General features: G+C 44.0%; 1 protein-coding gene across 1 annotated transcript in view; it reads left to right on the plus strand.

Moving 5' to 3' along the window:
* Window positions 1-14528, plus strand: part of SLC35F3 (solute carrier family 35 member F3) — a 135641-nt gene extending 121113 nt beyond the window's left edge. The window contains exons 4-7 of the mRNA XM_077167804.1: window positions 6304-6429; window positions 8519-8711; window positions 9653-9742; window positions 13060-14528. Of these exons, the coding sequence (XP_077023919.1) occupies window positions 6304-6429; window positions 8519-8711; window positions 9653-9742; window positions 13060-13295 (645 nt within the window). The 3' untranslated portion in view covers window positions 13296-14528. The remainder of the gene's footprint in view (window positions 1-6303; window positions 6430-8518; window positions 8712-9652; window positions 9743-13059) is intronic.
* The last annotated feature ends 884 nt before the right edge of the window (window positions 14529-15412 follow it).

The raw sequence follows: 15412 nt of genomic DNA on the forward strand, positions 1-15412 counted from the left end.
CTTAAAGTGTGCGGCGGCCGGGAACCCAGCGCTGGGAACGGGTACTCTGCTCCCATCTCTGCATGCACTCCCTCTTTCGCAGGTGGCTTTCCAGTCTGTAGTGTGTGCATGGCTGGGACATGCATCTCTGGAGCTCTCTGCTGAGCTGGCTGTCCTTCACCATCACAGTGGGCTGGACATATTTGCACTAAATTAAACTGTGGAGGGACTTTTTTATTTCCTTCAGACCCCAGATGAGGAGTAAAATTGTATCCCTTAAATGATCTCTCATTATTACAACCAAGAACTTAGTAAAATACATACTATCCTAGTCAGATTTAGCTAGTGTTCATAGTAGTTGTATGAAATATGGCAAATGAACTATCAAATACAAACTGAAATGTAGAGGGACCTGCCCTGAATAGAGGGAAATGGTGCCATTTGGCAGGGACCAAACCCTAGTGGCTTCTGCAGGGCTCCCTCTGGTGTCCAGGAGCTGCTACTGCGTCTCCATCCCCAGGCCACAGTCAAGGCCAAATGCGGATTCTGACATGCAGTTAGTTCTCTTGTTTTGTAATCACAGTGCATTATTTTTCCTGCTATCCTCAGACCACATTGGCCTAAGATCCTTTTTGATGGGCAAACCCATTAGATCCAGACCCAAACTGTCAACTAGTCGGGGGCAAACTCCGGGGTCTCTCCTGTGCCCTTTTCTCACTGTCCTGAGAACAATGACATCATCCTAATTGTGGATTCCTGCCCCCCTAGTTACTCTAACAACAGTGGAGAAATGAGTCAAGCGCTGACTAGTATTTTTAGCTTGCTGTAGGGGGGAAATTTGTTTTGAGACAGTGTTAATTTTGGAATAAAAACTCACTCTCTGTGCTACCACCCAGAAAAGCTTTCAGCAAATAAATGATCTAATACATCTCTGCAAGAGACGCAGGTACTTCCAGCAGTAGTCTGTCCAACAGCCTGCCTGACTTGACCTGGAAGACACGATATCTTACCCTTTATTTCATCACCACCGATTCATGCCCTTTATTTTGATGTAAAAAACCAAGAGAACTCATGGCGTTTTTTGCACAATTCAGATGTTGGACCCAATGTCCCAAGCAAATTCCAAATGAGACCCTGTTACTGTGAAGAGAAGCTTCAAAGCTAATTCTGCATCTCAAAGCAGAAGAAAACAGAAATTTGTTGAAGTTATGAGACAGAGGTACGAAAAACTTGACGTATGCTTAGAATCATAAAGAGCAACGCAACATGGCACTTTCAGAACTTTTTCTTTGTTGCTGTAAATGGATAAGAGGGTTTCTTTTACCCCTAGCATCCCTAGACTCTGATATAATTCACCATATTCACCACACGCCCAGCTCCACCGAATACTGAACCAAGATTGTGTGAAGGCTTCCCACGCTGGGCTGGCACCAAGTGAGGCTCTGAGGAGCCCGTGTTGGTGATAGCCCTGTATGGTCTGTAGAGAACGGTACAGCTGTGGGTCTCTCTGATAATCATGAATCTCAGAAGTGCATAATCTAAGCTCATCCCATGGCAAATGGTGATGGACTTTCATCTTCTCATCTTCAAGCCTTCAGAGCAGCAGCAAAATCTGTGAGACACCAACAACTTTCCAGAGTGATTGAATATTTCCCCTTAAATAGAAGGAAATTTAAGTCCAAGATAATCTCTAATTGGTGGGACCTGGGATGTCTCAGATTTCTCTTAGACAGCTGAGTTAGCTAGTGTCTTACTCTGGATAATTCTCGACAATTGGAGGGAGCTGACATTGTTTCCTGTCCTGGAGGGCTGAACGTGCAAGCTTGAGAGCAGCACAGATATAAAGAGCGTGGCAGAACCTAAGCATTGTGCTTGTGTAACAGGTTGCATAGAGTACTTGTGTTAAGACTCAGATCACAAGGGTTGTGGTTCCTGGAAAGCACCAACAGGTCCAGGTCATGCCAGACAGATTCAAAGGAGGCAAACGTATCTTTTAATGAATGCTTGGGAGATGCCAGCCACTGCTGGTATCAGAGGGTGAGGTGCTATGGGGTTGTCTGAAAGGAGCCCAAGGTGGGTCTTGTTTTACCTTTCGACTTTCTTTATGTGTGCTTTTTATATTTGTCCTGGCCTTCCAGGCTCAGGGATTCTAGTCCTCTATTCTATATTCAAGTACCTGAGATTTGCTTCTTGGTTCCACTCTTATTATCTGTTGGACCTTGAACAAGTTACTTAACCTCTCTGAACCTTATTTATCTCATTTTTGAAATGAACAGACTATTAGTACCTACCTTAGAGAACAGTTGCAAGAACAAAATAAAATGATGCATGCCTGGCACATAAAACTCAATAAACATTATCTCTTTCCATGTTCTTATTATTATCCCTTCTCAACCGAAGGAATTGATGGAGCAGCACCAGCTCTTTTGTTTGCACTGTCAGTGAGGTAAATTGGTGCAGTAAAGGGAGCAGAGGAATGAGAGCAAGTGGAGATCTGAGGGCACCCAGTACAGCCCTTCCTACAGCAGAAGCGCCTCAGCTATGGCCAGCAGTTGGGTGGAGAAAGGGCTGGCTGGGTGGGGTTAACCTCAGCTCACACCTAGGGGGTTGTGGGGCATGGATTTACTAAGGAGCAGGAATTTAAGCTAAGAGCTCATCCAAGGGGTGATCTCGGCAGCACCCTCCTGGGGAGCATGTACTTTTTCCAAGATCATTTCCCATAACAATCACCTATCTACTGATTTTTCAACACGTTCAATGATTTCAGTGCTTTAATAGGGAAGACATTCCTAAAGGGTAACTGCAACTTTCTGATCCTGAGTCCCTTTTCTTTGGGGGGGCTTGTCCCCTCCAACCTGAGCACGCAGGTGGAGCACACAGCACTGGGGCCTGACCTCACAGCCTGGGACCCCCTTCCGCTTCTCTGAAACGACAAAGAGGTGAATAGGTGATCTCTAAATTCCCTCCAAACTCCAGTGTTCTTTGAGTCTAGGAGCAGTGCAGGAGTGGGAAATATATATATATTTAAAAATTAGCCGGTTCTTTCCCTTCTTCAAAATTGCTCAAGACTGTCAAAATCTTAATTGTATCACAAGGGATTCTATTGGGCAGAAGACACAGGGCCCATCCCCGTTTTAGCAAGCGTCAGGAACACCCCTAGGCTAAAAGGTGATGAGTCTTAGGTATACTGAGCTCAGCCCTCCTGATGTTCTCTTTCATGCCTAAGGGTTTCGCAGGCTTCCCTCCTGACCTGTCACCTGATGGGGAGCGCATCGTCCTGGGGGTCAGAGTCATGTCTGTAACCACAGCCTGAGTTGCTGTGTCTCTGGATTGAGGGTCCTGAGAGCTGGGCGGGCCATGACCGTGGCCCACCCCGCCAGGGCGGACTCCATTAAGAGATGAGGTGGCAGCCGAGCCCCACACCTAGTTTTCTTCTTCATTTCCAGCTAATGGACTCCCAGAGGAAGTAGAGATGGCAGCTCTCACCTTGGACACAGGGTCTTTGTCATTCAGGGGACTGAATCCCCAAGTTACCAGAAACCTTGTTTTAGAACAATTTAAGGGGGTACATTGGGAAGGGCAGGGTAGGGCCGTGTGAGAAAGGGACCTGGAGAGAAGGAAAATTCTTTGTCTTGATTTCATACTCAGACTAAGCATTCTCACCCCAGGGACACCTCGGCGTATAAGGTGTAGGGTGCAGAACCCATGGGATCAGCGTGGCCAAACTTCCCGATTGTTGGTTCTAGTTCAGGGCAAAATTTGTAAAACGTAAAATATGCACATATTTTTTAAAGATAGAATTGGAATCTCCAAAGGAATTTCAACCTTGAAGAAGGACTTTTGGGGCTGTGTCCCTAAGCCCCCAAGGTATATTTCAGTTGCGTTCTGCTATTACGGATATTTCCAAGGAAAAGGTGGAAAACACACTGGGTGAAGGCGGCGGAGTGGAGGATGAGGTGGGAGGCTGCTGGTCACCCGGTACCTCTCGGACAGGGTCCCAGGTGCAGGGCTGGGGTCCCTGCAGGGCTCCTGTTGTGCACATGTGGGCAGTTGTTCCTGTGACTCGTGGGTAGGACCACCTAAGAGAGGGAGACCCAGAGATGTGCATGAGGGACTCGCTGACCCCTGGCCACTGCCTGTCAGCGGATGCTCATAGGGTCCTGGTTACTCGAGTGTTTATCTCCTTGGCTTACAGAAAGGGTTGTGGGCAATTTAAGCTCTCTCTTTCTAGCCCCTCCCCCCAGCTCTTCTGCTCAGCACAGCTCAGGCTAAAGCTTTTGTCTACTTAATATTTAATATCACTAGAGAAGAGAGAGAAAGTGGAAATCTGCCCTGTAAGTCTTCAGAAAAAAATAACCCCTTGCTCTCCTTCATTGCCTCAAACTTCTGCCATAAGTTGTTTTTTCGGGTTTTTTGTTTGTTTGTTTGTTTTTTGCATGGGCAGGCACCGGGAATCAAACTAGCTCTCCGTCATGGCAGGCGAGAACTCTGCTGCCACCGTTGGACCATCCCTGATCTAAGTTTTAAAAGACTCAGCACCTTTGGAGATGCAGCAGATCATTTGAAATTCAGCTATTTTCTTCTCTCTCCTTCTCCCTCCCTTCCTTTTATGTTTTTCCAGCTATTTACCTCTGATACCTAGCTAGGTTGAACTGTTTCCAAGCAGTATCTTGTATTCTGTTTGTCATCTTCAGCAGAAACCATCCCCTTTCCCTGCCCGGTTTGTCATTTTTCTACTTCCTTTTGTTTCTGGAAAAAAAATTGCCTACTGTCTTGCTGTCTCTGTGTCTTTCTCTTAATGAAGCGTTGTATACAGTACACATACCACTTGAATATGAAATAAACACACATATATATATATATGCAGAATGATACAGCTGACTAAAAGTGAATTTCTAAATGAGAAAGAACAAAGAAGACAAATCAGGGCCTGGTGTTTAGTACATGACAATCGCTCGCGCCCTCAAGGGGTTCTGCATTATGGACAGATGTATCATTACATGAAAACAGTGCATGAGATATACACTAGAAGCAGTATATAACTCAGACATATTGTGTGACCTTCAACCACATTATCTGTACTAACCAGAAAATTTGAGTGTAAGCCTTTAAGGAAGCCTCAGTTTAAAAAATAAGAGTAGCTTATTGTGTGAATCATAATAAGCACTGTTTATATATATATAAGCACTGACTTTGCAATAAGACATTCCTAAAATTTATGTCCTTTCTTTGCCACATGTCAGCTGTGTGACCTTGGGCGAATTACTTAACTACTCTGAACATAAGTTTTCACATCTATAAAATAAGGGAAATGATACTCTCTTTTGAGGAAGGCATGAGAAATATACATAGAAAACACTTGTACAGTGACTTCTCAGTAAGTGTTATTAGCTGTTTGATATCCTTATAGGTAGCTGAAGTCAATTTTGAATGATCTGTAAGAAGGACAAAATTCTTATTAATCCAAGAGCTTTGCATACATAGGATTTGCCTCCCCCATGTTCTACTGACAACACCCTCTCCCCACTTCCTACCTCAAGTCACATTTACGTAGCCCTATAACTACCCACAGAATAGTTCTTATCGTCTTCTGGGTCAATGCATTTGGGGAATATTATCCCAGGTTGTGTAGCCTTGGTTTATTCTGACAATTTTACTTTGTTCAGTAAGAATGGGTACATCTCCCTGGAGCTTCCATTCACTCTAAGAAGTCTGCATGTGCTCAAGAACAGGATTAAGGATGGGACCATGGGGAGAGCGCCCTGCAGCAAGTAAGGAAAGGAACTGAATTTCAAGTGTAAGGTGGTATTTGTAGACCTGGCTGTCATAGTGCTGATGTGTAAAATGGGGACAAGGCCTGCTGTCTGCATTGTACCTTCCCTATTGGAATATGAAATATAAAAGTAAGATCATTTGAGGTATTTTCAGAAGCTTGGGAAAGAGCTAAGATCTTTTCCAGGTTCTGGGATTGTCTACCAGGCCTTGTCATGACCAAACAACCTGTGATTGGGAATTATAACCCCAGGAATCACAATTAGCCACCAGTTTCCTCTCTGCTGCTAAGCCACACCTCTACTTATGCTATCACCTGTTTTAGGTTCTTAGGTCCTGCCCAAACTTTGCTCAGCACCCCATCTTACATGGCAACAAAAATTTAGACAGGGCCAGCCTTTGCCCATTGTTTTCCAATGCACTGAAAAGAAGGCCCCACTTGCCCCTCAGAAAATCGAACTTGTAAGAGCATTTCTAGCTCATTGTCATGTGCTTAGCTCCTCCACCTCCCCACTGCTCTCCTGACCACTATTTTTCCATCCTCCCGTCCAGATCGTGGCAGCCATCCTCGCCATTGCTGGCATCGTGATGATGACCTACGCAGACGGGTTCCACAGCCACTCCGTGATCGGCATAGCCCTGGTGGTGGGGTCGGCATCCATGTCTGCCCTCTATAAGGTAAGCACATGGGGAGCAAGCTCTCTGAGCTGGGCCTGACTTTCTGTGGCAGCAACAGCAAGTCTCAGCAAGGGTGGTCCATTTCTTCTGGGAAGCCTTTGATAGGTGCCTGGGAGCAGCTGCTGTCAGTGTGCATGAGGCAGATTGGGAGACTTCTGCCAAGGGCAGTGCCAAAGCACGCAGCTGCTCTTGGCTTTGACGCTCAGGATTTTTCCATCAGTGGCCATATGTTTGCAGCATATCAGCTCAAGTGGGTTGAGTGCTGGATTAGCAGAGTCAGATGAGTGATTTAACTGTTTGGCAGGGATCTGGAGAAGGATTAGGGGGCCCTAAATGACTGGCTGGCTCAGTGTTGGGTCATATAATTTCCTACCAGATTGAACATGAAGATAGGACTATCTGGTGCAGCTTTGCGGTTTAAATGATTTATTGCACTGTATTTGTGACCCAATACTGTGTTGAATCTACGTGTTTCAAGCATTGTCTGCAGACTGAACAAATACAAGCATAATTACTATAATATGGTGATTAGAAAATATTTTTGACAAAAAAGCATTGGGAACCATTGAAACCCAACTGCAGGTCCAGATGAAACCAAGTTTTATTCCCACACCCTGGCCCTTCACACAGTTTTCTCCCCTACTCAGTACCCCATGGATGCTCTGTGCCCTCCTCTCCCCGCTCTTTCTTACTCCTTCTCCTTAGATCCAAAGTAGAGAGTGAAAAACTTTTCTGGTCTTTAAATCTGAGTTCGGAGACAGACCTGGAGGATTCAATGAGAAATAAGATTTTAGCTTTGAGATTTATTGATCCTTCATGGATTCAGACATAAGGACAATGGAAAATTAAGTACCATAAAAAGCTATAAGAAAATGAATTTTTCCATCTCAGAAAGTAACATATTTTATGGATTTGGAAAGTGAAATAACCGTTCCTTCTTATACCACATTAACTCCCTGCAGTCACTACCAGAGAGAGAGAAGGAGATAGAGGAGAGAGTGATGGACACATTTCACTAAGGGGATTCAATGCACAGGTACCATTTTGAGATTTCAAATCCACTGTCCAAATGCAGAAAATATTAAAGGGCCACACAGACACTCTACTATCCTCAATTAGCTGTGCCCTATGAGGAGCAGAGAGCATAAAGAAATGCAATCCACAATGAACACAGATATTCTGATTTAGAATTAAGTTTCCATTTCCTCTACTACCTAATTTTTGTTCATAAGCACTAATAAATAGAAGACCAAAAGCTATTCATTTCCCTTACCATATTTCTTGAACATATGTCAGGAAAGACCCAAAAGCATTGTGAAATAGCTGAAAAAGAAGGGAGCAGGAAAATTAGAACAGGAAGAAATGCAAAGACTCAAATTAGAGCCCAGCTCCAGAACTGGCGACAGTTCACCAAACACAAACTGGGACCTTGTGCATCTTTGAGTTCAGATTCCTGAACATCCCCTTTTGTCCTCTCCTCCTGGCCTTCCAAAAGCTTGCAAGAACAGGTGCAAAAAATAATATTAGGGGGCAGTACACTAAAACCCTTGCCGTTTCCCAAAGAGGGGTGGTGGAATGGAGCAGAGATGAATTATAAGCCCTCCAACTTCTATGTGTATAAAATGGCTTTGCAGCCAGTGCCTTTTATTCTTTGGGGACAATGGTTTTCAAACTGTGTTGCACAAGGTCAGCAATCAGTTTTAGAGATCCTCGAGATGCATGTGTCATCATGGCAGACATTTCTTATTTATATGGTTTCCTCATTTTCAGCCTCCCTCATATGATATCATAAAAATAACACAGGCAGGGAAAGCATGGTGTGAAAACCCTGATTACTGAACCTGCCCCCAAATAGCCAGAGAGTAACTCTCCGTCGTGGTGTTACTTAGATTTGAATATGTGTACAGATGCATGTAAGTGAAATCACATGGCCCCTTCACTGAAAGCCTAATAAGGTCAAATTTGCGTGTAATATGGTTTTAGTTCTGTGATCCGACCCCAGCTTCATCAAATGTATTCTGCTTAGCTCGTTAGAAAGTTGAAGCCTGAGGTAAAACTCCATCCCCTACCAATCTGTTTTTTCTTGCAGGTTTTGTTCAAGCTTCTCCTCGGCAGTGCTAAGTTTGGAGAAGCTGCCTTATTTTTGTCCATTTTGGGTGTGTTTAATATCCTCTTCATCACCTGTATTCCTGTCATTCTCTACTTTACCAAAGTGGAGTTCTGGAGCTCTTTCGATGACATTCCATGGGGAAATCTTTGTGGATTTTCTGTTCTCTTATTGAGTAAGTGGCAGCCACTGTATTGGAATCCCCAGAAGACAATGATGGACAGTGCAGAGTCTGTGCAGTGTTTATAGTCGTTCCAACCTACTCCACCACCCAACACTCACACGCACACTCACACGCGTGCACGCTTACACACCCCACCTCCACTTTCCCACATCCTTGTATTAGGCAAAATAAAGCCTCAATAACGATGCCATTAGGAATTCTAACTACAGTCACTCTAGTGGCAATAATTGTTCATGGCTCTCTGAACAGTAAACTAATAGCCCCTGGTGCCCATTCCTTATAGGGCTGGGGAGGGGATGATAAATTAATACCTGGGGAGCTCAAAGAGCATCACCTGATAAATGTCAGTGTTCAATAAATATTATCAATGATCATCACTGTTAATGTCATTGTCACTGCCGTCCCTTCTGGCAGGGCACTTTGGTGAGCTCAAAGATCGAAGGCTAGAGCTAGGCAGAAAAGCAACCAGGAAAGTACTTCACCAGTTTTAGTCTTTAAAAAAAATAAAACCATGTCAGAATAACCGTGTTATTCATAGAGTCATCCCAGAATCGCCACTAGTAAGAGAGAAAAGCAAAACTAGTCAGCTGGCCCCAGTTCCCTTTTCTAGTGCCTTCTCACCGGTTACCTTTTCTGAATTTTCCCTTTGCCAAAGCTCAGGAAAGAGATGGGGCTGAATGCCCAGGTGTTGATCCCTAATCTCCAAGCCCTGGAGCCCTTGGAGGAGCCCCAAATTGCTTAATCAAAGCAAAAGGGAATTATCATTCAGATAACTCCAGGCTCATGAGAGAAATTGGGGTCACAGAGTCCTGTTTCTCTAACCCATCCTATAACCGAGTGAAGAGGGAAAAAGTAGGTCCACTCATCAATAACTTAAGGACGATATATTCAGATGGAAAGAATGCCAACCATTTTCTTGATTCTTTTTTCAGCATTCAATATTGTACTAAATTTTGGAATCGCTGTTACCTATCCCACCCTGATGTCCCTTGGAATTGTCCTCAGTGTTCCTGTGAATGCAGGTAATCTTAAATGGCTTCCTATATCTGTCTGTAAAGAAAATAAAAATATACACACACACTGTCACATAAACACTCATACGTATTCTTGCTATGCCTGGTACAGAGTGCATCCTTACATAACCTTCTGCGAGGAAGAAAGCATTTAAGTAAAATGTTGATGTGTGTTACATATGCAATATTTTCTTCTTACTGGATTGATTTTCACTTACCACACCAAGTTACAGAAAGCCTAGAGCAGTCTCAGTTCTAATTGGTGTGGGGATCAGAAATGGAGAGCATTAGTATTATTAGCAAATGTAGAAAACTATGAAAGGGAGAAAAATATTTAATTTTTATAAGTGACTTTCAGAGGGAAAACTTTTCTCAGTGCATTCTAAGGTGTGACATAGAAAAATGTTCACAAACTGAGAAACCGTGAACATTATTTTCCTCTCCACCTTCAAAGAGAGCTATTTGCCTAGTTCCTGGCGACCTTACTTTGTTTTCTGCTTGTTGTCAACACACACAGTTGACAGGCTCTTCCAAAAGCTTGCCATTCTTCATCTCCTCTCCTGTTTTTTCCTGGTTCATTCTGGAAATGGATTCTGGTGTGAATTTTGGGTGTTCTCCCCAGAATTCCCCTGCCTCACACCCAGTCTCTCCTGTCCAACCTATTCCCAGCCCGGGAAGGATCCTGAGAATCATTTCTTTCCAAAGCACTCACGTCCTCACCTCCCAGCAGCTCGGAAGCCCCCCTTGTCCCTGACACAGCTTCCTCCAAATACTCCCAGTGCCTGGATCTTCCCACTTGCAGGTCATTAGAGGATTGGCTTCCCAGAAACGTCAAACCTTATCCTGTTAAATGTGGTGTTAAATAGGCCTAGAGACACAGTCAGAACAGCTTCCCAGTTTTCTTACGCCTGTCCACATGCTGTGGTTTCCTGCCCCACGTACCCCACATTGTCTTTTAGGTCTCTCACAGCTCTAGACTCTGTCCCAGTAGAAGAATTTCTGCTGGAGAGGCAAGGAGGGAAAAGGAGGCTGGACCGGGAGTGGGCAGCTGGGCTCAGGACCAGCACCGGTCTGCCCACTGCATAGACCAGGGTCTCAACTCACCCCCTTTCTGGGCCTTAGCTCATCTCCCCTAAAAATGATGAGGCACCTACCCTCTCTGCCTCAGCTGATTTGAGAACCAAAGGAAAAAAATTAGCAGACAGGAGTTCAAAATGCATAAAGCATCTGAACTCCTGGGGAGCTGGTAAAAAAAGTCCTTCAACCCATCCATTTCCAGAGGCTGCAAGCTTTTAAAACCTGTGAACCCCGTCAATTGGAAAGCTGCAAAATGAAGGCTGGACACGGTTCTCATTCTGTCTGGAATGAAATGATTGCAACTCATTATGCTGCTGGGCTCTGATGCGTAAGGGGCTGCTTCACAGAGCTGAGTGGGGAACAGATAATAAATAGTGTCGTGTATACCCAAGCTGCTGGAGCTTAGGATTCACTGCCTATAAGTTGGGAAAATTGTACAAGGGCCCAGCTTGCAAAGAGTCTATTCTGAAAAGTAACTTATCAAACATACTCCCTCTAAATGTTACTGTGTGCTTTATTTGTAGTTACATGAGGCTCTTATTGCTAGAAGGCATATTACGGATAGTTCTGACATAGAAATTTACTTTGATCATTTCATAGAGCCAGGTGTTTGAGAGATGAAATGATCAGACTCGTTTCTTATTACTTATCTGTTGTTAGTAGCCCTTTTATGGAATTAATGTGCCTCTTTTAGCCCATGATAATTCAGAAACACTTTAATTTTTAATATTGTCAACCCATTTTGTTAAATCAGATGGGGATAGTCAGCTGGCAGGTTACATGACCTGCACTAGAGAGAGAGCCCAGAGGCGAGAATTCTGCTATGACCATTTAGTTCATTAGCAGAGCTCTCTGCTTCTCGCCTCCAACCGAAAATCGAATATGATTCCTTCCCTTGACACATTATTAAAGTGGTTTTTATTTCCCCAAGTTTAACTTTTATCCCTCTTACTCTTTCTTGGCCAACCTTTAAAGGAGGTGAAAACTATGAATTGCAGGGAGAGGAAAGGAAGGAGGGAGACAGAAGGAGGCTGAGGGAGATGGGGGGCGGGGGGGGGGGGGGCGGGGAATGTGACAGAGCCAACACACAGACTAGGTAGAAAAACAACCTCTGCCTGTGGAGGATTGTTAGACAGTTGTCTTGCAAAAAGTTTTTGACGTTTTCAAAAATGTCGTGCTTTAAAGTCAGCAAACCTTCTGTTTGCTGACTTTAAAATAAATGCAGTCTGTTTCTCTCGTGCGCAGAAGATAGGATCCAAATTTGTTTTGTTTGGCTTGATTTTAAAAGAGAGAAAGCAAGAAAAAACAAAGACGAAAACCTGAACCTCACAAGGCTTTGATCTTTTGACTATTAGGAGAATGATGATCTGGATTTTTATTAACTGGCTTTAGTCTTACTTCTCATTTTGTTCCCCCACCTGATGTGACTCAAGACCGAGCCATGCACCCCAGGGGGGGTTTAATAAGCTTTAATAGATGGTACTGGCATAGGTGGCACAGAGCCTTACGTTTCAAATGCCCTGCGGCAGGACGAGAGTTTATGTGTATTATCTTTAAAGAAGTAGTTCAAACTGAGTCGACAAAACATATGTATACATATATTGTAAAATAATGTTTTCAAATTACAGAAATAGAATTTCATCATAGAAAATGTGAAAAGTACCAAAAATATAAAGACAGCAATAACATTTTTCATTATCCTGCCACCAAGAGTTGGCCACAATTAAACTTTGGTATATTTCTTTCTCTATATACATGTATTCAAACTGCCGTTCATTTATTTTTTCTCTCACACAAATCAAGGTTTAAACTAAGATGCCATTTCACTTTTGGAAAGTGAAATACAAAATGCAAGGGCTCATACCAAGAGAGGCTTGATAAACAAAGGGTAATTAACCAGAGACAACCCTAGCCCACCTGGAACAAAATCATACTGAGGAAGATTCTGTGGTCAGAGAAGACCACTATCCCATCAGGCAAAATCATACTGAGGAAGATTCTGTGGTCAGAGAAGACCACTATCCCATCAGGCAAAATCATACTAAGGAAGATTCTGTGGTCAGAGAAGACCACTATCCCATCAGGCAAAATCATACTGAGGAAGATTCTGTGGTCAGAGAAGACCACTATCCCGTCAGGCAGAGAAGGACGCTTGAGGCCCCGCCATGCTGTAAATGGCACTCGTCGTCTCTGTGAGCGCTGCTGATAGGACCCTCCCTTTCAGTAACCTGAGTCTCTGTCTCACGCAGTGGTCGATCACTACACCAGTAAGATAGTCTTCAATGGAGTCCGGGTGATTGCCATCATCATCATCGGCCTGGGCTTCCTCCTGCTGCTGCTGCCAGAGGAGTGGGATGTTTGGCTGATCAAGCTGCTCACCCGCCTCAAAGTGAGGAAGAAGGAGGAAACCGCGGAGGGCAGTGCAGACCTAAGCTCAGGACTGCAAACCAAGAACAGAAGAGCGCGCCCTTCCTTCGCCCGCTAATGCCATTTCTCTAGAGCTCTGTGCTGATTCCCTCATGTCAGTGATTTGGAGGTCTTTTTCTGACAGGAGGAACCCAAGTTTGGTAAGGTGTATATACCTGTACAGTTTTGGTAATCTGCGGTAAGTTACACGGTATTTATTGGCATGTCCAATTTGCTTGCACTTTTCCCACATCAGACCTTTCACTTAAGGGTACCACTTCAGTAGGAAAGAGCAGAAAAGACAGAACCTCTCAGCTCTTTTTAAATGAATGTAAAGTATGTTAAAATTATCCTTGCATAGATTGTTTTGGATGACAGACATTTTTGACAAGCCAGGGCAAACGTTGTGAATCTTAGCAACCGAAAATTACATTGCACACTGTGATTATTTTTCAGCTCTGGTAGGTGATATTTTGTTTTTTACCAGAGCTGTACTCTTCATTTTAAGGAATTCCAGTGAACCAAAAGATAGGTGTAAGTTAATCGTGATTATGGATGGGATGTGAAGAGGTGAAGCAGAAAAGAATAATGGATATCAAAAACCATCTAACTAATCTGGGGATAGCAATTGGAGGGGACAGGCCTTGCACCCGGGAATAGGAAAGGACAGATAACTCCAGGCTCTCGTTGGCTTGGTCTCACGTGTCTGTAAAGATCATGCAAGAGAGATTTCAGTGCCTTCTACAGAATTTTTGTCTTTATCTATGTGAAGCGAGGTGACATTATAAGTCACCGGCGCCGTCTTATAATTTACCTGTAGAAATCTTTAGAAACAAATAATATATATATATATTTGTGTGTGTGTGTGCGCGCGTGTGTATAAAAATGACAAAGTTGATGGCCAGTTTATATGGAGACTCAGTTCGTCATGTAACATAAGTGTTTATGGTGAGCGATCAGGAGGTGAGTTGCTGGTTGCTTTTACTTCATGATCAAGATCGAAAATTTATTTACTGAATCTGTAAACCTTTTTAATGAAACTTTTAAGCACCAGGCTGTTTACTTACACACTTTAGGTCTGCCAGAAAATTCTATCTGTGATAGATCTATGAAGAGGGACAAGGGGATTAGAGTTTACTATTTTTGAAGTTTACATTGTTACATACAAAATGGGAAATATTATTTTGAAATGTTGTCATAATCCAATGGTGCATTCTGTAACCATGGGGTCTTTTGTTTCATGGGGGAAAGGGGCACTCATGGCCTGAACTTTTTAGCAAATTATTATTCTCAGATTCCATTACCTGTTTGGCCAAACAGATTAATAAAATATTTAAAAAGAAAAACTTCAGTGACTTTCTGTTATTTTACTGCTATCCTGGTTTCATTTTCCCAGTTCTAATATGGCCTCAGAATGTTCTGATTTCTTCTTTCACGGCATGGACCTACCTGTATCTTCAAGGAATGGAAACCCACTAAAACCAGCACAAGTGAAGGAAATTCTTTTTTTTTGATGACGGAGTTGAATTGCACAAAAGTAAAACGCAAGATGATCAGCCAGCACGCAGAAAATACAAGTCTTGAGGCAGCTTTTCTGTCCCCTTCCACCTTTCCCTCTCCCTGTCCCGCTCTGCCTGTGGCTTCCTTCTCCCCTGTCTTTTCAGACCCACTTGCTCAGCTGGGTTCACAGCTGAGCTCTCGTGGCTGCCCCGAGGCGACAGCCTCGGTCCCTAAATCGACATGCTCTTGCAGCTCGGCACCTACAGCTGACTGACTACTTTCCGTAGTCCTGACCGGATCTTGGTCTGATAGAGAATTCCATTTACCCAGCTCAGGCGACAGGTCTGTCACTGTTCCAGCCCGCTGCGGCCAGGGGCTGCGAGGCGACAACACACCACATTCACTCAGCCAAACCCTGCAGAAGCACTTGTCAGGGGAGAGAGCTCCCCAGCCGGTGGGTCGGGTGCAGGCAGTGAGGCAGGGTCTTCCCAGCCCCCTCACAGGTGCCGGGGCAGCAGGGACCCAGGGGCCAATCGCCTCCAGTCCTGAACAGCCCTGTCTGGGTTCCAAACCCCTCCAGGTTGTCCCCAAGAGTGAAACCAATATCCTTTCCTTTGTGAGCCATCACAGGGAAAAGCTGGGAAGCTCGACACTAGAGCAGATTTTCCTGTGAACGTCATTCTCCTATTGGGCATA

Source organism: Tamandua tetradactyla, chromosome 7 (assembly GCF_023851605.1).
Source record: "Tamandua tetradactyla isolate mTamTet1 chromosome 7, mTamTet1.pri, whole genome shotgun sequence".
In the NCBI taxonomy this organism is placed as follows: Eukaryota; Metazoa; Chordata; class Mammalia; order Pilosa; family Myrmecophagidae; genus Tamandua; species Tamandua tetradactyla.